The 21,833-nt window shown below is 56.4% G+C and overlaps 1 protein-coding gene and 1 long non-coding RNA gene across 3 annotated transcripts; one reads left to right on the forward strand and one right to left on the reverse strand.

Annotated features, from left to right (window-relative positions):
- Window positions 1-4,553: 4,553 nt before the first annotated feature.
- Window positions 4,554-21,534, forward strand: CHRNB4 (cholinergic receptor nicotinic beta 4 subunit). 2 transcript variants are annotated; one of them, XM_019831740.3, is made up of 7 exons: window positions 4,554-4,720; window positions 5,694-5,915; window positions 8,633-8,781; window positions 14,820-14,864; window positions 14,967-15,076; window positions 16,625-17,573; window positions 20,715-21,534. In XM_019831740.3, exons 4-7 carry the CDS (start codon window positions 14,838-14,840, stop codon window positions 20,853-20,855), a joined length of 1,227 nt encoding a protein of 408 aa, XP_019687299.1. In that variant the 5' UTR covers window positions 4,554-4,720; window positions 5,694-5,915; window positions 8,633-8,781; window positions 14,820-14,837; the 3' UTR covers window positions 20,856-21,534. The 2 variants fall into 2 exon arrangements, with proteins under 2 accessions (XP_019687299.1, XP_011280999.1); XM_011282697.4 differs by lacking the exon at window positions 5,694-5,915.
- Window positions 9,084-11,594, reverse strand: LOC123385774. Its single transcript, XR_006598705.1, has 2 exons — window positions 10,590-11,594; window positions 9,084-9,818 (listed from the first exon to the last, which is right to left on the reverse strand). It is a non-coding gene; the product is annotated as an uncharacterized LOC123385774 (long non-coding RNA).
- Window positions 21,535-21,833: the final 299 nt, after the last annotated feature.

Below are 21,833 nucleotides of genomic sequence, written 5' to 3' on the forward strand. Positions count from 1 at the left end.
ATTGGGGCACCTGGGTGGCTCAGTCAGTTGAGCATCTGACTTCAGGTCATGATCTCGCAGTTTGCAGGTTCGAGCCCCGCATCAAGCTCTGTGCTGACAGCTCAGAGCCTGGAACCTACTTCGGATTCTGTGTCTCCCTCTCTTTCTGCCCCTCCCCTGCTCGCATTCTGTTTCTCTCTCTCAGAAAGAAACATGAAGAAGAAGAAGAAGGAGGAGGAGGAGAAGGGAACCAAGTGTGACCTTCCTTGAGATAAGTTGTTAAATCAAATCCAGAACACTGGTCAAATCTAAGTTTCAAATGAACAACGAATAAATATGTCCCCATGCTTATATCTGGGGCATATTTTGCTAGATTTGACAACCTCACATGGGTTGTGTGGAGAATCACTCGAGATGCCAGGAAACACAGCGTTTCTAAGTTTTGGTGCTTGTGGGGAGACAGCCTTTGGATGCTGCTTCTATGCCCCAGAGCAGCACCCTCCTCCTGTCCTAAGACTGGACCAGCACTAGACCCATCCCCCTGTCCCCCACCCCACCCCTGGCCTGGAGACTGCAGAGAAGTCACAAATGCTGGAGAATGCTTTAAGACTCTGCATGGCCTTCCCAGAGTTTTGTCCTGATCCCTGCTTCCTTTCATGCATCCCCAGCAGTGGTTGATCAGGTCTGGTTTGGAGGTGGTTTTGTTTGGTTTTCCTTTCCTTAATTTGTGCTGGTTGCTTATCACCTTTTTTCCCCAAAATTTTAGTATACACAATTTCAAACAAAAGAAAAGTTGACACAACCTGCAGTTTCAAAAGAAGACAGTACCTATCCATATCCTATCACGAATGCAGCCAAAACCCCTTGACCAAAGACAGAGAGAAGGCAGACTGGCCAGGACCCTGGGTTTTCCTTCTGCCTGCTACACGCCCAGCTTGGAGCTAGAGAGGCCAGCAACTTGGAAACACCACTGGGCACAGACAGAAAAGTCTAACCATAAGGCTGTTCTCTGTAAGCACACGATGGGGAAAGGCATAGCCCTGCAAGACAGAAAGATAAACAGTGTCTGTGTTCCAGCCTCACACACCTGCCATCCTTGCACCCCCGCTGGGGAGGGTGACGGCTGGGGTCGCCGAGGAAGAATCTCCTCTCCCCCTCCCACCTTCCCAGCCAGCGTGAGGTCAACCCTGCGGGTGGGCACCTGGGCGTCCACCCACCTAGCACGAAGACGCACACTGAAATAAACTCCAGAGTTTCAAAACAACGCATGTGAATGTCCAGAACAAACCTAACACTCCCCCCCCCCCCCCCCCGCCCAACCCCTGTTGTACAAGCACCAGGAAGAATACACTGCGAATGACAGAGACCAAAGGTGCCGGGGCACCGAGCTGACACGGATGTCTTACCATTCTCTCATCACGACTATCAAACAGCCTCACAAAATGTTTCAACCGTGTTTCGACTGTGCTTGAAGCAAATATAAAAGAAAAGTTAAACCATTTCACGGTGAACCGCAAACTACCCATCACTAGAGTCACGATTAACCTCTCACGGCTCTTACTTCCTCGCCTCTCAACCCATCTGTCTGTCTGTCCAGCACGTCTCTGTGTCCCACCCGGAGCCTCGGGGGCAGGGAGACTTACAAGGCTCCACAGATGAGCTCTCCTTGGAGTGTGGATGGGCGAGCAGGCCTCTCGTGGCTGGATGGTACCCAAGAACACGTGTGCGCGAGTGTATGTGCACGCGTGTGTGCTGATGTGCACGTGTGCGGGCGGGCGTGTGCAGGTGTTCTGTGTGTGCATGCTTGTGCGCAGTGTTTCTTTCTCCATAAGAAGGAAAGGCTCCTCCACGTGGGGACCAGCACTGATGGGAAAGGCAGTGCAGGACGGGGGTGAAAAGGCAGGAATTTGGAGCCCAACCAGCTCACCACTATGACCTGGGGCTGGGGCCCACACCAGCAGCCACAGGCCCCGGGACCGACCCCAGACCCGGGGAGACTCGGCTGGAAGAATCCATGCGGACCATGAAACCCACCACGTCACTGCAGATGGAGGAACCAGCCCTGGGTCTTGCTACAGGTTCGTGGCAGATCCCACACTGCTACGCTGTCGCTCTGGCCACAGCCTCCGCAGCCGGGCCTCAGCTGTGAGCCACCCAACCTCACCCACTGCCAAGGCGACTGCAGAGGGAGCATGTGGCGGTCGTGGGCAGAGTCCTGGGCCAGGACGTCAGCCTGTCTGGACCATGGACGACTGCTCAGCCTGCAGCTGGGGCCAGGCCGTCTGAGGGACCAGGCATTCAGCAGGAGGGCCCTGCCATGTCCACGAGTCATTGTTCTCCTGGGCCCCACTCACCAAAAGCCACTCCTTTGACAAAAGACTTCAAATATACATAAATCTGTAGGAAATCCTATAATGAACACCTGGGTACCACTATCTGGCTTTATCAGAACTTACTAACATTTAGCCATAATTGCCATAGACCTTCTTTTCTTAAAGAGATAAAGCATTTTTTTTTTCTTTCCATATTAAAATTTTTTTTAATTCCGGGGCACCTGGGTGGCTCAGTTGGTTAAGCATCCGACTTCGGCTCAGGTCATGATCTCGTGGTTCATGGGTTCAAGCCCTGCCCTTGGGCTCTATGCTGACAGCTCGGAGCCTGAAGCCTGTTTCAGATTCTGTGTCTCCCTCTCTCTCTCTGCCCCTCCCCCACTCATGCTCGCTCTCTCTCTCTCTCTCTCTCAAAAATAAATAATAAAAATAAATAAAATCTTAAAAATAATTCCAATATAGTTAACATACAGTATTCTATTACTTTCAGGTGTACAAGATAGTGATTTAAGAATTCTGTACATCGGGCTCAGTCGGACAAGCATCTGACTCTTCATTTAGGCTCAGGTCATGATCTCAGGGTTGTGAGATGAAGCCCCATGTCAAGAATTCCCTCTCTCTCCCTCTGCCCCTCTCCCTAGTTCGCTCATTCTCGCTCTTGCTCCCTCTCTCTCTCAATTTTTAAAAAGGAATTAAGTATGTTATTAACATAACTCTAGATCAGGAGTCAGCAAACATTTTTGTAGAAAGGTAGATAGTAAGTATTTTAGGCTTTGCTACATTTGGTCTCTTGCTGCATATTCTTTGTTTTGCTTGTATTGTTGTTATTTTGATTTTTACAGCCCTTTAATAATGTAAAACCCATTCTTCTCAGCTTGGGCCTGTGCAAAACCAGGTCATGGGCCAGCCTGGGCTCCAGGTCCTATTCAAATGTATGAATATCCCACAGTTCATGTCTCCATGTTCCTACAGATGAACATTCCAGAGGCTCCCAACTTTTCACCATCACACACAGGACCATGTTCCCTTCTAAAAGTTTTTAGTTTTTCATTTCACAGCTAGATCTTTAAACAACCTGGCCATTTATCTTTGATATGATGTGAGCTAGGGATCTAACTGTATTTACTTTTCACATGGATAATCCCCTGTCCCAATACTGTTCACCACGATTCCATCCTTCCCCACTGATCTACAAGGCAACCCCTGTCCATTTCAAGTGTCCACGTGTCCTGGGTCCATTGCTGTGTTGTCATTCTCTTTCCGTGATCTATTTGTTCATCCCCTTGACAACACTTCACTGTCTTCACTTCTGTGGCGTTGTATCTAACTACTAACTGCGTCTTAATAAGCTCCATTACCCACGGCCCCCATGTCACCTTTATTGCTTAAAAATGGATTCATTTGGGTTCCCCTAGATGCCGAGCCTGAGACAAGGATTTGGCTGCAAGGATTTTCTGTAGAAAGTGATCTAGGTGGACACACAAGAAGGTGGGGGTAGTGAGACAGTGGAGGGCTGGGGGCCAGGGTGGGCCACGGGCTACAGGAATCACCCGAGGCCCTTTTAGATCCCGGACTCAAGCACCAATTCTGGCCAAGTCCACAGGTAGGGCTGGCTGCCCTGGTGGTCATGCCTGTCCCGCGAAGTCCCGAACCCCCAGGAAGGATCCCAACACCTGATGAGGACCACCAGGCTGGAGGAGAGAGTGTTTGCCCCCTTGAGTCACCTGAGCTGCCTCAGGTCAGGTCAGGTTGCAAGGCCAAGGCTGGAAGGGGAGGGGACACAGGCAGCCCACCCCGGGCTTTCCCAGCTCCCCAAGCTAGGTCAGGGGGCCCTGAGCTATTTCACCCTCCCCTGTGGCACACACTTTTCCTGAGCGCCCCTTTCCTCCCCCCGCCCGCGTCTGCAGAGAGCCGAGCCCCACTCCAGCCAGCTCACTCTCTACTCCCTGCAACGCTCCTTCCTTGCGGCAAACCCCAGGGGTAGGACCCTCCTGGACCCACAACCACATTCCCCAACAACGCAGGGACCCCGCGCAAACGTCCCCTGGTCTCCCCACCGCACGAGCGGGGCGGGCGGAGTCCGACCCGCCTCGCGCGGGGAAGGCTACGCCGCGGGCGCTGCGCGGAGCCGGGTGGGGGCGACCACCCACCGCCGCAGGTCCCGGAGCGCGAGCCGGCCCCGCCCCTCCCGGGTGGGCGGGGCTCGACCGGGCCCTCCGCTGGGTCCTAGTGCCCGCCGGCGGCGCCGTCAGACTCCAAGGCCGGCACCCACGCTCCCTCGCTGCTCGCGGCTCTCCCGCGCCCTGGTGGTCCGACAGCTGGGCTCGCCGAGGCTGCCTCTCGGCCCCCGCCCGCCATGAGGAGTGCGCAGCCCCTGGTCCTTTTCTCCCTGGTTGCCCTTTGCCGGCGTGGTGAGTCTTTTTCGGGAAAGGAGGGAGGGGCGCCCGGGTCCTATGGCCACAGGTGGGAGGAAGGGGAGGGTGCCGGCGCCCGGGGGAGCGGCCGGAGGTCGTCCCGGCCGGACGGGAGCCCGGGCGGGGTGAGCCCACTGGCCGAGGCCTCGGGGGCGGGCCAGGGCGGTGGGTCCGTGAGGTTTGGGGCGGGGCGGGGGGGGGGGGGGCTGTGCACCTGCCCGGGCAGCCTCCGCGGCGAGTACCTTTGGGCTGAGCCGGGACCGAGTGGCACGGGCCCTGCACCAGCGCGAGGGGAGGCTGCGGGCCACCGATTTCAGGTCCCAGCAGGCTCGTCGCCTGCCAGGTGTAGACGCCAGGGAGCACACCCCGCTGCTCGGCCTTGAGAGGGGCTCCCTGCCGGTAGGGTAGAGATCGGGGAAACTCAGCCCAGGCGGGAAGGGACTTGCCCAAATCTCCAGACTTGCCCAAAATCTCCAGTTTTGCAGTTGCGGGGAGGGTCTCCCAAGAAACACACTTTTAAGACACCACCGTTCCTGCTTACCGACCCTTGGGGCTGGGCTGGCTTGGATTGGACAGGGTCAGGCTGGGTCAGGCTGGCAAAGTGGATCCTCTCCAGTCTCTGACGCCTGAAGGGGAGACCCAAACAGCCCTTCCCAGGCAGAGTCCAGATGTGATTTGGACTGCCTTCTCTGGGCCTCAGTTCCCCCACCTGACTTCCAACGACTCTTTCAGCTCCTATCGCCCCACCCAAGCTTGTCCTCTGAGCCCTAGTTAGCCTAGAAAACCAGGACTACACCTTCCTCGGACAGAGACACCCCACTGGGGTGGGGTGGGGAGAGGACACACAAGCTCCTATAAGGAAACGAAGTTCTCGCCAAAGGTGGTGTCGCCCCTCAATGTGTCTGTCTGGGCTCCGTCACCACTTGCTGATTCCCTTCTCTGGGCCTCAGTTTCCCCATCTGTTCTATAGGGATAATACACCTTGCCTACATACTTGAGGACTCGGCTGTGTCAGCTGCTTCTTAAGCATGGTCCTGGGGCCACCTGCATCAGAATTACCCCGTGCAGATTCTTGGGCCCCACCCTAGCCTCACAGCATCAGAATCTCTGGAAATGGAGGCAGGGAACCTGCCTTTATACGAGCATCCAGGTGATTCTTACACATGACTGGAGAAGCTACTGATAATATATGGTGAGCTTTTTGTAAAAGGTAAAAACTTCGATCTTTTTTTAAAAAATCGATAGCCACGTTTTAAAAATACAAATCTCTTGTTCCTTTCGTCACTTAAGACCACACGCCCCAAACTGAAAATCACTCTGCCTTTTGGATGCCAACTTGCCAAGGGTATGCTGTTGGTCTTTTCTTCCTTCCCTAGTTTGTATCCAAACGGTAGGTGTTATCTTTTCAGTTTTCCTATATTAGATTTTTAAATCATGCTTTTTCGACCTGTATACACATTCAGCACAGTCTGGAATTCTAGCTACGGCTTCCTCTCAGACTTTAAGTCCCTTTCTGCTCTGGATCAGTGTTTCCAGGAAAGGCCTCGGAAGGCCAGGCCCTGGACAGAGACAGGTCAGGCCTCGACTCATCAGAATCACTGGGTCATGACCGACCCCTAGTGGTGGCTTCTCTGGTTAACAGGGTATGCCCCAGGGCTGGGAGGTGACCCCCCAATGGTGCCCTGGAGGCTTCCACTCATTCTGGACCACCATTGTCATGTAGGGGTGAGAGGTCAGTCCCTTGTCCTTTGAACTCAGAGGCAGAAAAGAACAGAGTGGAAAACCTAAGTATGTGTTGTTCTGGGCTCCCACAGACTTTTGGGGAGTACAGTCCAGCCCACAGCAGCCCTGCTGGTCATTCCCACCCCCTCCTACACACTCACACACACAAGCGCAAACACAGGCATGGGCATGAACACACATTGCGCTTTGGTTACCAATAGGGCCTCTGCAGGGGCAGTCTCCTTTGGGGGGAATTAGCGAGGGCAGGAAAGAAGGCACTAGGGGCAGGGAGGTCCCCTTCTCTGAAAGAGGCTCTGAGACCTGGCTCTGCCTCTGACTTGCTGGGGCTTCCCCTCCGTGGTCTTAGTTTCCCCAGCTGAGAACCAGGGAATTGGACTAAATGCTCTAAGGTGTTCAAAACCTTTAGCCCATCCTCAAGACTGGGGAGGGTCTTTCAGGCCAGCTGAATGCCCAGGAGGCAACACAGCCCCAAAGGGGAGCAGCCGGAATGTCCCACCTGGGCTCAGAGCTGGAATACAAGCCCCCACAGCCCACAGAGCAGCGCTGGCCTGTCAGGAACCCGGTGGACTAGCCTCCTGGGGCTGCAGAGATGTGGGTTCCAGCATCCCCATCCTGTAGGACCCGGAGCTGCAGATTCTGACCCCAGAACTGCCTCAGGAATGCCAGATGGGCTTAAGCAAGTGATACCCCCCCCCCAGCTTTCTGAAATGACAGGTCAGCCCAAAGATACATACTAAAGAGGGGCTCTGGGAGGGACCGAGCTTTAGCCTGGGGCTACAGACTGGCTTCCAGGGTATTCAAACAGCTGGCCTCTGGGAGGGGTCAAGGGTTTGAGAGGCAGAGCTCAGAATCTAGGCCAAGCATCCAGAGGACCCCCTCTGGACAGCCCCAGGCAGTCTGGGGGAGGGATGGCGGGTAGCAGGTGCACCCGGGAGCATCTTTCACGAGGCACTAAATATTGCATGTGCTCCAGATAGGCAGCGACTTGGAAAGTGCACAGAGCAGACTGGAGTGGCGGCTGCTCCCCAGGCCACGTGTCCAGCCCAACCCCCACCCAGGAGTCCACCTCAGACTTGCTTAGCGGGCAATTCACACCATGGGCCCACGGGCCCCACCCAGAGGGAGGGATTTGGCAAAAAGCTAGCAGGCCCTCCCTGCAGAGAAGGATGTAATCTGAATCCCACCCTGAGGAGACCCAGCCCCTCCTGGCAGCCTCACTCCCACCTCCTTAGCCTCCCTGTTCCCCAGTCCTCCTCCCACCTGCCCTCCAGCCCCTCCTCTGCTTCCTCTGCACAACTCCTCCTCCTTCCCTGCTGCTCTCCTGCTCCAGTGTCCTCGACCTTCCTCAGAGTCTCTTCCCAGGGCACCACCCCCACCTCGGCCCAGTGCTGACACATTCTCCCAGATGCCACAGTAAACAAGACCAAGTCCTGGAACCTCACCTTCACTCCCAGACGTGTGAAGGAGTTGGGACAAAGACCCACATACCGCTTGGCAAGAGATCTAGGGCCGCGGGGGCTCAGGGGGGCCCATGGATAGGCCAGGCTTCCTGCAGGAGGCTGCATTCCCCGCGTCTTAATTACGGCCCTGAACCCAGGCCTCTGCTTTAAGCTCCAGGCCAGGAGCCAAAGGGACCCCGACATTCGCTGTTTTAAAGGCACTTTGCACCCTGAAGGTCTGAACTCAGGAAATATCCCGTAGTCAGCCCTGCTCTCTCCTTGTGAAGGCACCACCATCCACCACACTCTGCACATAGAGCCCATAGTAACATCTCCCCTCCACTGCGCTGGAAGCTGAGGCGGGAGTCATTTCTGGCTTTCTGCTTGCTGTTACCAAGGCACGTAACACGGTACCTGGCGCAAGACAGGAGGGGCGGGCGGGGAGGACGGACGCTTGGAGGCACCCAGTTTCCGGACTAACCATCTGCGTGCGGGCTGCCATTCATCCCAGAGGGAGGTGGGAGAGGAAGAGGCAGCTCACGGGGGACAGAGCTGAGCTCCACCTTGGATGCACGGGGTCCCGTGGAGGGGCGGGCCTGCCAGCACCTTGCTGCTTTGGCCAGCCCGGAGGGCACCTGCACGCCCTGGCCCAGAGCTGGCCCCTTCACCGCCAGGACAGGCATCAGCACGCTCAGGGCCCAGCAGGGCTGACTGTGTGTGTTCCCAGGGGACTGCCGCGTGGCCAATGCAGAGGAGAAGCTCGTGGACGACCTTCTGAACAAGACCCGCTACAATAACCTGATCCGCCCGGCCACCAGCTCTGCCCAGCTCATCTCCATCCAGCTCCAGCTCTCCCTGGCCCAGCTCATCAGCGTGGTAGGTGCCCACAGCGATGGCTCCGCCGCCCCGGCTCCGGGCACAGGAGGGGGGCGGGGGGCAGAGCCGAGCCAGAGGGTGCAGGGTTTCACCTCCAGCTTTCCCAGACTCGTAGACAAGCTCAGATTATTCATCCGCTCCTATTCCACATGCATAAATTAAGGAATCTGCCTAAACTCAGAAGGTCCCGACTGCCTCTAAGTCATGACTTTTTTGTTCCACTCTGTGCCTTTGTGTGTGTTCTTTCTGCTGGGCGTGCCCTGCCCGTCTGTGCACACTAGTCCACAGCTTGGAGCCACCTGCTAGCCCATGATCTCTATATTGATGACAGTGCCTTAACTCCCCAGTCACAGGACATCCGAGTACAAGTGGCTAAAACAGTAAGGACAACCCAAGAAAAGAGCAGGCCAATGGTGTCAATGTCAGTGTCAGAACCCGAGGCTGCTGTCCGTGATGGCAGGATTCTGTGATTCCATTTCTCCCCCATGATCGTAAGATTGTGGCCACCGCTCCAAACAGAAGATCCTCACATGATAACATCTGTGGCGGATCCTTTCTTGGGTTAGTCGTTTTCAGTCTGAGGAAAACAGTCCCAGAGACCTGCCCTGTAGGCACCCGGGGCTACAGCTCATGCCTGGGCCTTACCCAGAGTTGGCTAAGACTTGTGGATACATGGCAAGGAGGCTGGAGAAGGGTCCATGAAGCTCATGAGTGTCCAACATCTAACAAAGTCATGGTTTTGTTAACAAAGGAGATGTGGAGGGGGAACGACCGTTGGGTAGACAGCCAACGGGCTTGCCATTAGCAGATGGGCCTCCAGCATGGCCAGAACCTCCTCCTCGTCCTCGAAGCTCTACCCTATTATCGCCTCCCTTGGCCTGTTCAATAGATGACCTCACATTCCCCCCACTTGTTGGGGGAGGTGGGAGCTGGGCTGTGGGAACTGCCTGCAGAGGCCCAGGTGGGACAGGACCAGCTGCTGTATGGGCCCAGCCAAGTGGGCGAGAGTCCGGACAGAGGAGGGCAGCTGTGCAGCCCTGGAAAGGAGGAACGGGTTGCAGAGTTCACAAGTAGGTTGTCAGCTCTTGATGTGTGGGTGTGGGGCAGGCGTAGGGGTGCTGAGGAGGCTGAGGTATCAGGGAGCTCCCCTTCCCCCCCCCACCGGCCTCTGAGCTGGGGGTGTCCAAAGGAACCATGGTCCACAGTTAACCTTCCCTGTGTGGCCCTTCCCGCGTCCCCACCCACGGGCTTGGACCCTGTCCCGAGCAGTAGCTCTGAGGGGAGCATTGTAAGGCGCTGTGTCTGGTCATGGGAAGGAGATAATCAAGGGGCTGAACCTCCTGGGGACAGGTGGCTGCCTTCTCTCTCCCGAGCACAACCGGCCCCCACAAACCCAGCCCCTCCAAGCAGAGCCCTGGGAGGAAGCATAGCCCGAGAATGGAGGAAGGACAGAAAGCCTCTCTGTCCTTCTTCCCTCTGCAGGCCGACTGAAAAGAATAAGGGCTTCAGGCCAGGCCCAGGCTGGTGTCTGTTACTGTCCAGCCAAGGGCTTTTTGCGTAATGGGGTGAGCCCAGCTGCCACCTTGCAGCTGTTGCCCTGGTTAGGGGAAGCAGGCAGGTGGCTCTGCTCATGTCTCCAGGCTAAGGCTGCCCCCTGCCAGGTCTACTCCGTGGGCCCTGTGACATAACAGAAGTTACCAGAAGGAGGGGACACAGCCTCCAGCCCTACGCCTGGGAGTGTCCCCCTGTGTGCTGTTATCACCCTGAAAGCTGTGCACAGAACGAATATTCAGTTCTAGGGGTTTTACCTTCTGTATTCCAGGGTCTGGCTTTCGAGGAGGGAGGATTATGGGCACGACCAGTTTAAAGACGGCAGTTTCTAGAGGGAAAGCAAGGAGTATGTGTTGGGTGAGGCGGGCAGGTCCTCAGAAGCAGCTCCCTGGGGTGGCCGGGGTCTTGGGCTGGTATCCTCAGGTGTGTTCAGCAGCCACTGGGGAGTGAACGGGAGTGAGGGACAGGAAGAGGTCCACGACAACTTTCTGAGTGATACGCCTTGAAAGGAGACGGGCTGTGTGGGTAATATGTTTTTTAAAAGTCATCACACTGTACACTTAAGACCTGTGTGTTTCACGGTGTGTAAATTATGCCTCAACTTCAAACAAAAATGTTTTAAAAGACACCTTGTCCATGAGAACAACTAGAAAAGCTGTACAAAAATGCCTCCCCCTGCAAAAAACCGTCTGAAGTTCTTGAGAGCTCAGCCAGGACTTGAGGAACCAGGTTCTGGGAGGTGACCCTTCGGTCTCTGGTACTTTTCCCACATACGAAGAGCGGTAAACAGCCCAGGGCTGAGGGGCTAAGAGGTTGGAAGCCAAGCTGAATGTCTGGTGCTCTCACAGGGCTGGGGGACACATGCCAGAGTTTGAGCCCCATGAGATGGGGAGATGGGGCCTTGGTGGAGACCCTGCAAAGACCACCCATAAGAGTACAAATGAATCAAAAATAGACCAGACCTCGCAAAAACTGACCCTGCTTTGAACCAGCTCAGTCACAAACTAGATTAAGATGATCTACTCCTCCTGTAACTGCCTGCCAATAAGCCAAAGTCAGTACTCCCTGGAGGCATATAAAGTCAGATAAAAATGGACCAGGTACACAAAAAGACAAGATGAAATAAGAAAAGACAGAAAAAAGAAGATAATGGAAACAGACCCACAGACGATTCAGATATTGGGCTGATCAGGCACAGACTTTAAAACAACTCCCATTAGCACGGCAAATTTTATGTTATGTGTATTTTACCACTATTAAAAATAAATAATAAAGAAATTTAATAATAGGTTAATTTTTCTAAGTAAATAAATATTCTTAAAAGGAAAATGATACTTATACCTTCAAGAAAATTATAATATGGAGAATTTAAAATTCATTACGTGGTTTTTTTTTTCTTAAAGATTTTGTTATCTTTAAGTAATCTCTACACCCAACGTGTAGAATTACTTAATCTGAAACTTACAACTCCAAGATCAGGAGTCGCACACTCCACCGACTGAGAGCCAGGCACCCCCATTGGATGAGTTTAATAGCAGATTGGTAATGTAGCACAGGAGAAGGTTAATGAACTGGAGGAGAGGCAAATAGCAAATAAATCAACAAATGACAGGAAAAAAGGATGGAAAACACAGAAAAGAATATAATGTAGTACACGACAAAAGGGTCAGTTCTGTCACATGTATTTGGAGTTACAGGAGAAGTGAAAATAAAGAATAAGACAGAAACAGTGTGTGAGTGACGCTGGCAGAATTTTCCAAAACTGGCCAAGGACATGAGGCTACAGATTCAAGAGTCTCTGTGAACCCCATGAGGGATAAATGTAAAGAAAACCATGCGCAGGTTCATCTTACTCCAACTCCCAACAACCAAAGACAAAGAGAAAACATAAAAGTGGTCCCCGCGGGGAGGATGGGGGCAGGGTGGGGGCAATAATAACACCAACAGATAAAAATGGAAGCCAGGAAACTGAATGACATCTTAAAAGTGTTGCAAGAAAAAACTGCATGCCTAGAAGTGGATACCCAGTAAGAACTTCAAAAATGAGGGTTAAGATGTTTTCTGAGCAAAAACTAGAGAATTTAACATAAGAAGACCCAATATAAAGGAGGCATTAACCATAAAGGAAAATGACCCCAGAAGGAAACACAGAAATGTAGGTAAGGATGAGCACAACAGAAAGTGTCAATGTATGGGCGAATTTAAATTAATATTGACAGTATAAAACAATAACTCACAAGGTTGTAATTAAATACAGAAATTAAATAATGACAACATTAACCCACGAGTCAGAAGGGGACAGATGGAGCTGAAATGTTCTAAAGTTCTTGCCCCTGTTCTGGAAGTGGTAATCACTGATCTATATTAGATTCTAACACATCAGGTATATGTGTATTGTAGTCACCAGGGTAACTACTAAGAGTCATGGAGTGCCTGGGTGGCTCAGTCGGTTGAGCGTCCGACTTCGGCTCAGGTCAGGATCTTGTGGTTCATGAGTACGAGCCCCACGTCAGGCTGTGTGCCAACAGCTCAGAGCCTGGAGCCTGCCTAGGATTCTGTGTCTCCCTCTCTCTCTGCCCCTCCCCTGCTCGCACTCTGTCTCTCTTTCTCTCAAAAATAAATAAAAACATATACAAAATTAAAAAAAATAAGAGTCATGTTAATATACAGAGAAAATGGCATAATAAAATAATTAAAATACAGCAAGAAAAAGAAAAGGGAATGTACAGGAAATAGATGGTAGGTTTAAACCCAAATATAATCAGCACTACATTAAACGTAAATGGTCTAAATACTCTAAGTAAAACAAGACAACTGGCACGCATCCTTCTCTTGCTTCTTCCCACCTCTGGAATGTGGACACAATGGTTGGAGCTCTAGCAGCCATGCACTGGACCATGCCTGGACCATGCACTCTAGGTGTGATAGAGAAGAGAGTTGGAAGGAACATGGGTATCTAAGGATTCTGTAGAGCAAAACCACTATATATGTCCAAACTGTAAACTTTCTCTAAGCCAGTGTTACCCTGGGTCTCTGTTAGTCATAGTTGAAACTCATCCTACTGATATCTTTACCCAGGTGGGGGTTCAGGAAAAGCTCTTTGTGGAAGTGACTCCCAAGCTGAGATCAAGGTGCTAGAAGTTATCTTGGTGAAGAGAAGGCAGGGAAAATGGTATAGACTGTAAACACATTCACAGGGGGAAGGAAGGCCAGGGGGTGGGCAGAGCACAGAATAAAGGGGCATGGGGAGGTGAAATGGGGCCGAGACAGTTGGCAAGGCCTTGCAGATCCTCTGGAGGAGTTAGATTCTTATTATGTATGTGAAGGAAGCCACAGAAGTGACTCGAGCAGGGACAGGATTGAGAGGGAAAGTTTACCTGGCTACACAGGGAGGACGGATGTTGGGAGTGCGGGGTGCAGAATAGACACAGACTACTTGGGAGGGTCTTACGGTGGTCTAGGTGAGAGGTGGATTATGGTGGTCTGAATTACTGTGGTAGGACTCTTATGCCCTTCAGAAAATGTTCACCAAGTATCTGACACATCCCAGGCAGCCCTCCAGGTGCCCTCTGTCCTCAAGGAACTTAAATTCTATGGCAGAGAGCACACACATAGATGGCATCCAGCAGCCATGGTGTCCAGAGCCATGAAAAAAAATAAAGCAGGGTAAGAGGGAGAGAGACAAGGTTCTGTGTTGTGCAGGAAGGTCAGGGAGGACCTGAAGAAAGTGAAGACATTAGCTGCCTGGGTTTCCAGAAAGAGGGAACAGCAGGAGCAAAGAAAGAAGCTGAAGCAGAATGAGCAGATGGGAGGGCATGAGGTTCTAGAGCTGAGGGAGGAGGGCGGGGAGGCAGACGGAGCAGGGCCATGGGGCCCTGAGCAGGACGTTGGCTTTTACTTTGGGTGGGATGGGAGGGAGTGCAGGGTTTCAGTGGAACAACATAGTCTGAGACGTCGAGAAGAACCTTTTAAAAGCATCACCCTGGGGGCACCTGGGTGGCTCACTCAGTTAAGTGTCCGACTCTTGATCTCTGCTCAGGTTGTAGTCTCGGGGCCATGAGTTCAAGCCCCGCGTTGGGCTCCATGCTGGGCGTGAGGCCTACTTAAAGAAGAATAACAATAAGAATAAAAAGGATAGCCCGGCTGCTGAGTAGAGGCTAAAGGCAGGCTGGGGCAGAGCAGGAGGACCAGAGGGAGGCCACTAGAGTAGTCCAGGTGACAGATGGTGGTGGCGGCCAAGACAGGAAGAAGCAGACCAGTCTGGCTTGTGGGGGTCATGGCTGGGGGTGCCATTCACGGGAAAGGCAATGCCAGTGGACGACCGGATCTGGGTGACCGTCACAAGCTTTGTCTCAGACGCGCTGGGTGTGAAACCCTTCTGAGCCACCGGAGAGGTGGTGCGGCTGGTGGGGGGGGGGAGCTCACACAGCCCTGGAGCGAGCGTGAGGCCCCTACCGGCGAACTCATAGCCCCGTTTCCCTCCCCAGAATGAGCGGGAACAGATCATGACCACCAACGTCTGGCTGAAACAGGTAAGTGTCCTCCAGGCCCCGCAGCGCGGGGGGCGTTTCCTCCAGGGCCGCCCCTCGGTGGCTCCGGACCTCCAAGTGACAGGGCCTTGCCTGTCTGCCCAGGAGTGGACCGACTACCGCCTGGCCTGGAACAGCTCCCGCTACGAAGGCGTGAACATCCTGAGGATCCCTGCAAAGCGCATCTGGCTGCCTGACATTGTGCTTTACAACAAGTGAGTGGCAGGGTCGCCGAGGCGGCGAGGGCCAGGCCGGGGCAGCAGCCCCAGCCTCTGGGGGTCGGCAGGTCGTGAGTCAGCCCCGGGCCTCAGCTGTGCTTCCCTCGCTCCTCTAGGCTGTGAGGCTGGAAGAGGAATTAGAATGAGCAGAGCCGGCACCCTCTGTCACCAGCGGGGAATTGGAGGCCCAGAGAAGGGGAGGGCCTCGCTCGCTCATCCAGCACAGCTGGGGGGCCAGGGCTGGCATCTGCACCCCACCCCAGGGCTCTCCCTGCCCTCCATACTGTCTCGTTGACCCTCAGTTGCTTTGTCAACGTTGGGCGTTGGTAGCATTGGCTGACGATGCGTAAATAGCGTACAGGGAGCAAGAGACTGTTGTGAGGTCAGTGTTACCAGTGGAAGCACGAAACACATTTGTGGTCTGGGGACAACAGACCTGAGTTGGGATCCTAGCTGGTAGTCTCACTTCACTTCCCTGAGCCTCGGTTTTCCCATTTGTAAAATGGGGTAACCACAAAATCCAGCTCCTTGCTGTGAGGCTCACTAAGCTCATGCACGTGAAGACCCCAGCGGGGGGGTGGGGGGGGGGAGTGACGGGGGGGGGGGTGGGGGGGGGTGGGGAGTGACGGGGGTGGGGAGTGATGGGGGTGGGGGGTGACGGGGGTGGGGAGTGATGGGGTGGGGGGGTGGGGGGATGGGGAGTGACGGGGGTGGGGGGGGTGGGGAGTGATGGGGGTGGGGGGGTGGGGTGGGGTGGGGAGTGACGGGGTGGGGGGGTGGGGAGTGACGGGGGTGGGGAGGGTGGGGAGTGACGGGGGTGGGGGGGTGACGGGGGTGGGGAGGGTGGGGAGTGACGGGGGTGGGGGGTGACGGGGGTGGGGAGTGATGGGGTGGGGGGGTGGGGGGATGGGGAGTGACGGGGGTGGGGGGGGTGGGGAGTGATGGGGGTGGGGGGGTGGGGTGGGGAGTGACGGGGTGGGGGGGGTGGGGAGTGATGGGGGTGGGGGGGTGGGGTGGGGAGTGACGGGGTGGGGGGGTGGGGAGTGACGGGGGTGGGGAGGGTGGGGAGTGACGGGGGTGGGGGGGTGACGGGGGTGGGGAGGGTGGGGAGTGACGGGGGTGGGGGGTGACGGGGGTGGGGAGGGTGGGGAGTGACGGGGGTGGGGGTGACGGGGGTGGGGGGATGGGGAGTGACGGGGGTGGGGGGGTGGGGAGTGACGGGGGTGGGGGGTGACGGGGGTGGGGAGTGACGGGGGTGGGGGGTGACGGGGGTGGGGAGTGACGGGGGTGGGGGGTGACAGGGGTGGGGGGGTGGGGAGTGATGGGGGTGGGGGGGTGGGGTGGGGAGTGACGGGGTGGGGGGGTGGGGAGTGACGGGGGTGGGGGGGGTGGGGAGGGCCTTCTGGAAGGCGGCCTCTTCGGTGAGGGCACCAGAGGCTGGAAGGAAGGATGACCGGTGAGAAACGATCCTCAGGGCCTGTGGGCGAGTTCTGAGAGAAGGCCAGGTCTGCGGACTTCACGCCGTTCTCCTGTCCACGCCTCTAGCGCCGACGGGACCTACGAGGTGTCCCTCTACACCAACGTGGTGGTCCGCTCCAACGGCAGCATCTTCTGGCTGCCGCCCGCCATCTACAAGAGCGCCTGCAAGATCGAGGTGAAGCACTTCCCCTTCGACCAGCAGAACTGCACCCTCAAGTTCCGTTCCTGGACCTACGACCACACAGAGATCGACATGGTTCTCAAGTCGCCCACGGCCAGCATGGACGACTTCACCCCCAGCGGCGAGTGGGACATCGTGGCGCTGCCGGGGCGAAGGACGGTGAACCCGCGGGACCCCAGCTACGTGGACGTCACCTACGACTTCATCATCAAGCGCAAGCCCCTCTTCTACACCATCAACCTCATCGTCCCCTGCGTGCTCATCACCTCGCTGGCCATCCTCGTCTTCTACCTGCCGTCCGACTGCGGCGAGAAGATGACGCTGTGCATCTCCGTGCTGCTGGCGCTCACCGTCTTCCTGCTGCTCATCTCCAAGATCGTGCCGCCCACCTCGCTGGACGTGCCGCTCATCGGCAAGTACCTCATGTTCACCATGGTGCTGGTCACCTTCTCCATCGTCACCAGCGTGTGCGTGCTCAACGTGCACCACCGCTCGCCCGGCACCCACACCATGGCGCCCTGGGTCCGCCGCTGCTTCCTACGCCAGCTGCCCACCTTCCTGTTCATGAAGCGCCCGGACAGCAGCCCTGCGAGGGCCCCCCGGCCCGGCCAGCTTCGCCTGACCGGGCTCGAGGCCGCCAGCACCTCCAGCCTCTGCGGGAGCTCCATGTGCTCTGCGGCTCCCCAGTCCCCGGGCGGCTCGGGCTCCCGCACCGCAGGCCTCCAAGATTTCCGGCCCAGGTCTTCCGGGAGGTTCCAGCAGGATGTGCAGGAGGCCTTGGAGGGCGTCAGCTTTATTGCCCAGCACATGAAGAGTGATGACCGAGACCAGAGTGTAAGTCCCTAGCCCGGTCCCTGTCCCCGCCGGTTCCCCACTCCCCGCAGCGCACTCACAGGGGACGAGAGCCCCATCTCTGGGCTGGAGTACGGAGTCCCAAACTGGCCTGAGTTTTATCGCAGCTCCGTGCGTTGGGAAAGAGGAAGGAAGTACCAGGGCTCCCCTTTTGTTTCGGGCTCCCCAAAAGCAGACACTGAGGTCAGGGCCTGGACACACGTTACCTGAGAAGTGAGCTCTGGAAGCACAGTGAGGAGGAGAGAGACTGCGGAGGGCGGGCCGGTCGCTGGTTACGGCCCCGGGCTCTGGGCGCTCAGTCCACGGGAGGCCCTCCGAGGGGGCATCGGCACCCACCCCTAGGGCCGAGGGTGGCTCCAGGGCATCAACTCCCCATCGCTTCCAGGCTGTGCAGCCAGCAGCCCCGTGCTGGAGAAAGCCCCAGGACAGAGGAGAGGCAGGAGCCCCAAGTCAGCCCCTTAGGGACGAGGGCGGGACGGACACCAGGGGCACCGGCTCCCATCCTCGTCCGGCTTGCCCAGAACCCCTACAAACACGAGGGCTTTCAGGAGTACAGAACCATCGATTAGAACGTTATCATCGCTACGTTAATAACGTAACGATGTCAGGTAGGGTGATGACAGTTACAGATTTTAAAAGGAGGTGAAGTTGACTTTCACAGGACAAAGCAACAGGCGCTAAAGCGTAGGCGTCTCAAGTGACTGCTCTGAACAAACGACACTTCACAGGATGACCCTGTGATAACCGAACGCAGAACGCGATGGCGACGGCTGAAGGTTGTCACACATCCCCACACATCCCACGGTGCTGGGAACATTCTCACTTCAGCACCTTCTCAGACCAGGCTCTGAACAGGTCTGTACAGCAGGCACACGGCTGCACAAACACAGAGGGCACATCCTAGTCTCACCTCCCACTGGCCGCACGCTCAAGGGACACGCTGGTCTCCAGTAGCACGAGGAGACAGGAGCGGGCCGGGAAAACTCCAAAATCACACCGTGAAACAGAAAGGAGAGAATCGTAAGCAACAGAAAGCGGGACGCGAGCGCGAGCGGCTCGGCCTGGGGTCCTGGGCGTGAGAAACGCAGCCCCGGCCCCGCTGACACGGAGCTGCGTGTTCACCGGATCCCACGAGGCCACGAGGCGCACAGCCCGGTGCCTAAAGCTCCAGAGGAGCATCAGATTTCACCTCTTCAAAAATTAGTTTGATTGTGCTTCCTTTAAGACCACTGGGGGGCTCAGCATCACCTGATTTATTGGGCCCCAGATGTTAATACACAGCATGGGGCCCTGCTGGCTAAGTGAGAACCTCTGGGTGACTTTTCACAATTCGGGGCCACCCCCCACCCGGAGCCACGCTCTGAGTGAGCCAGGGCCTGTGCGGGAGGCACCCGGAGCCGGCATTTTAAAGCAGACCCCCAGGGATCCCGGTGTACGTGCAAGTCAAGCAGCACTGGTCTCCCGTGCACCCGCCCTGAGTGCTCTCTTCTGAAGGTCTCGCCACCCCTGTGACACTCAGGGCCCTCTGGCCGTTTCTTTTTTTTTTTTTTAAATGAAATTGAGGTGTTTTTTTTTTTTCAACGTTTATTTATTTTTGGGACAGAGAGAGACAGAGCATGAACAGGGGAGGGGCAGAGAGAGAGGGAGACACAGAATCGGAAACAGGCTCCAGGCTCTGAGCCATCAGCCCAGAGCCTGACGCGGGGCTCGAACTCACGGACCGCGAGATCGTGACCTGGCTGAAGTCGGACGCTTAACCGACTGCGCCACCCAGGCGCCCCTGGCCATTTCTAATTCAATTAATTAAAAGCCTCTTGTGGGGAGCAGCCAGGCAGGACCCCCCCCACCACCATCATCGCGGGTCACTGAGCTGCAAGCACACACCAGGGGCCCTGCCAGGACCTGCCAGGATCCCTTGGAAGTGGCACGTACTCCAACCTCATTTCACAAGGGGGAAAGCCGGGTTCAGAGGCTCACTGACTTGCCCAGGGTCACACAGCCGGCACAGGGCGGAGCCAGGCTCCGCATGCAGATCTTTCTGACGTCCTTCAACTTCCCTCCCCTGCACTGAGCACACGTGCACTTACTGGGTGGTCGACGTTCTCATGCTGGGCTTTCTCCCCCCCCCCCCCCCCGCCGAGCACGGCCACCCCAAAGCCGGCCCAGGCTGCACACCTCGTGCCCAGCACTCCTACCCACCTGGTGACCAACTGGTCACTATAAATAGCACACAAATATAAAAAGAGGGGAAAACACGCACACACTGAAAAAGAAGTCATCTGAAATTAGGGCTGTCAAAACGAAACCCAAGAAAGCCAGAGAGAGCCCGCCTGGAGAGCCGCTGCTGTTGGGGACAGGCGGCGTGAGCGTGGCTGGGGTGTGGGGGCTGCCTGACACAGGACTGTTCTGCAGGGTAGACGCACACCCCTGAGGCACCCGGACAAACTGGGTCACTGACGTCAGCTTGTCCGCTGCTGCCCACGTTTCCAATCCCAGAGCCTCTGCTGGGTTCTGATCAGGCCGCTTTCCAGCAGGGAAGACAGGCCGAGTGGCCACACGGGCAAGCTGTGAGCCTGGGGCCTGGCGGGGGGGGGGGGGGAGTGGGGAGGGCGTTCCGGGGGGACAGAGCAGGCCCCGGGTCCCCCAGGCAAAGGTGGCGGTGCCTCTGGAGGCCAGCAGGGTTCACAGCAGGCCCCACACCCCACGGGGGCCTGAGGAGATTCAGTGGAGGCGGAGGCTGGGCCCCAGTCACAGGAACTAGCGAGCAGATTGAGCGGCAGGGCATCCAGCACTGCCTGCCCCCCACGCAGCTCAGGGTGAACATAAGAGAGGGGGCCTTGCGTTCCCGGGCCGCGTCCCTCTCATTTACAACAGATTTGGGCTCTCGAGTCACAACGTGTGGTATAAATAACCTTTCTAGCCCAGGCTTCCTGGACAGTCGGGGGCCCTGCCATGCTGGGGGGAGGGGATTGAGGACCTGAGAGGCACAGAGGTGACTCTGGCTGCGGGGGGGGGGGGGGGGGGGGGGAGGGGCCTTGCCCGATAGTGAGGGCCCAACTTGAACGAAGGAGTGGAAGCAGGGAGGTCTGGGCACCTGTAACCAGCCCCTCTGTCTGCCCACAGGTCGTTGAGGACTGGAAGTACGTGGCCATGGTGGTGGACCGGCTGTTCCTGTGGGTCTTTGTGGTTGTCTGTGTGCTCGGCACAGTGGGGCTCTTCCTACCTCCCCTCTTCCAGACCCACACACCCTCTGAGGGGCCCTAAGCTGCCCTGCGTGCCCCAGGGCCCCGGGGTCGTGGGGTGAGATGACATGAGCGGCCACGTGGGCAGTTTCCTGCTTCCTCCTGAGTGACGGCTGAGGAGGCCCCAAGTACCTGAGTCCATCAGCCATCAGCCCCTTCAAACAGCCACGGCCGGGGGAGGACAGATGGGAGCCCTGGACTGTCCTCTCCGAAGGCCTTGGAGGAGCCCCAGCAAAGTGCGGCAGAAGGAGCTCGGCCAGGCTCCGTCCCCGCGCGCGGGGCATGAGGACGCCACCACTGCAGCACCTGCTGTGTACCAGGAATCTTGCCATATCCCGCCCACCTCTCCACCCCCCCATCACCCTCCACCCCCCAGCCCGCGAGGCTCTCTGGTCTTCTCTCAGACCCTCCCGGCTCAAAGCCCTTGCATTTGCTGGACCTTCTACCCAGACCTTCCTCCCCCGGTGCCTCCCAAGCTCTGGTGGCGGCTGCACCGTCCAGGGCTCTGCTCCGTTCCACCCTTTGTGCCCCAGTCACCCCAGGTGCCTCGAGCCCTCCTCAGCTCATTGTCCACACGTCACCCGCTAGAGCATGAGCTCTGTCAGAGCAGGAACCTGGACCTTCGTTTGCGTGCACCATCCCCAGGGCCTCGGACGCGGCTCCGCACGCAGCAGGTGCTTAATAAATGTCTGTTGAGTGAATGGATGACTCCTATTCCTCCTTCAAGCTCCGATGCCCCTCCCCTGAGCAGCCACCCCTGGCTCCCCTCCTGAAACAATGGCCCTCCCCACAGCTCTGGTCACGTTCCGCTTTCTATCAAGGCCAGGTTCAGGGGTCTCGCTCCCAGATGCTCTGACTGGTCCTTCCACATACTGCTTTTGCCCAGTGCCTGGCACGTGACAGGCTCTTAAAGTATCCGTGGAATAGAGGAGGACTTTTAAAGATTCCATTTCTTAAATTACATGATAAAAGTGACTTTCTATGTATCGTTCTCTGAATG

This window comes from Felis catus, chromosome B3 (genome assembly GCF_018350175.1).
Source record: "Felis catus isolate Fca126 chromosome B3, F.catus_Fca126_mat1.0, whole genome shotgun sequence".
Lineage (NCBI taxonomy): Eukaryota > Metazoa > Chordata > Mammalia > Carnivora > Felidae > Felis > Felis catus.

What these genes read in the sequence shown, in the direction of transcription:
- CHRNB4 (XM_011282697.4), top strand. Translation starts at nt 4,666, where the DNA reads ATGAGGAGTGCGCAGCCCCTGGTCCTTTTCTCCCTGGTTGCCCTTTGC. An exon ending in GACATTGTGCTTTACAACAA is followed by an intron (nt 15,077 to 16,624) that starts GTGAGTGGCAGG and finishes CCACGCCTCTAG; the next exon opens with CGCCGACGGGACCTACGAGG. An exon ending in GTGATGACCGAGACCAGAGT is followed by an intron (nt 17,574 to 20,714) that starts GTAAGTCCCTAG and finishes GTCTGCCCACAG; the next exon opens with GTCGTTGAGGACTGGAAGTA.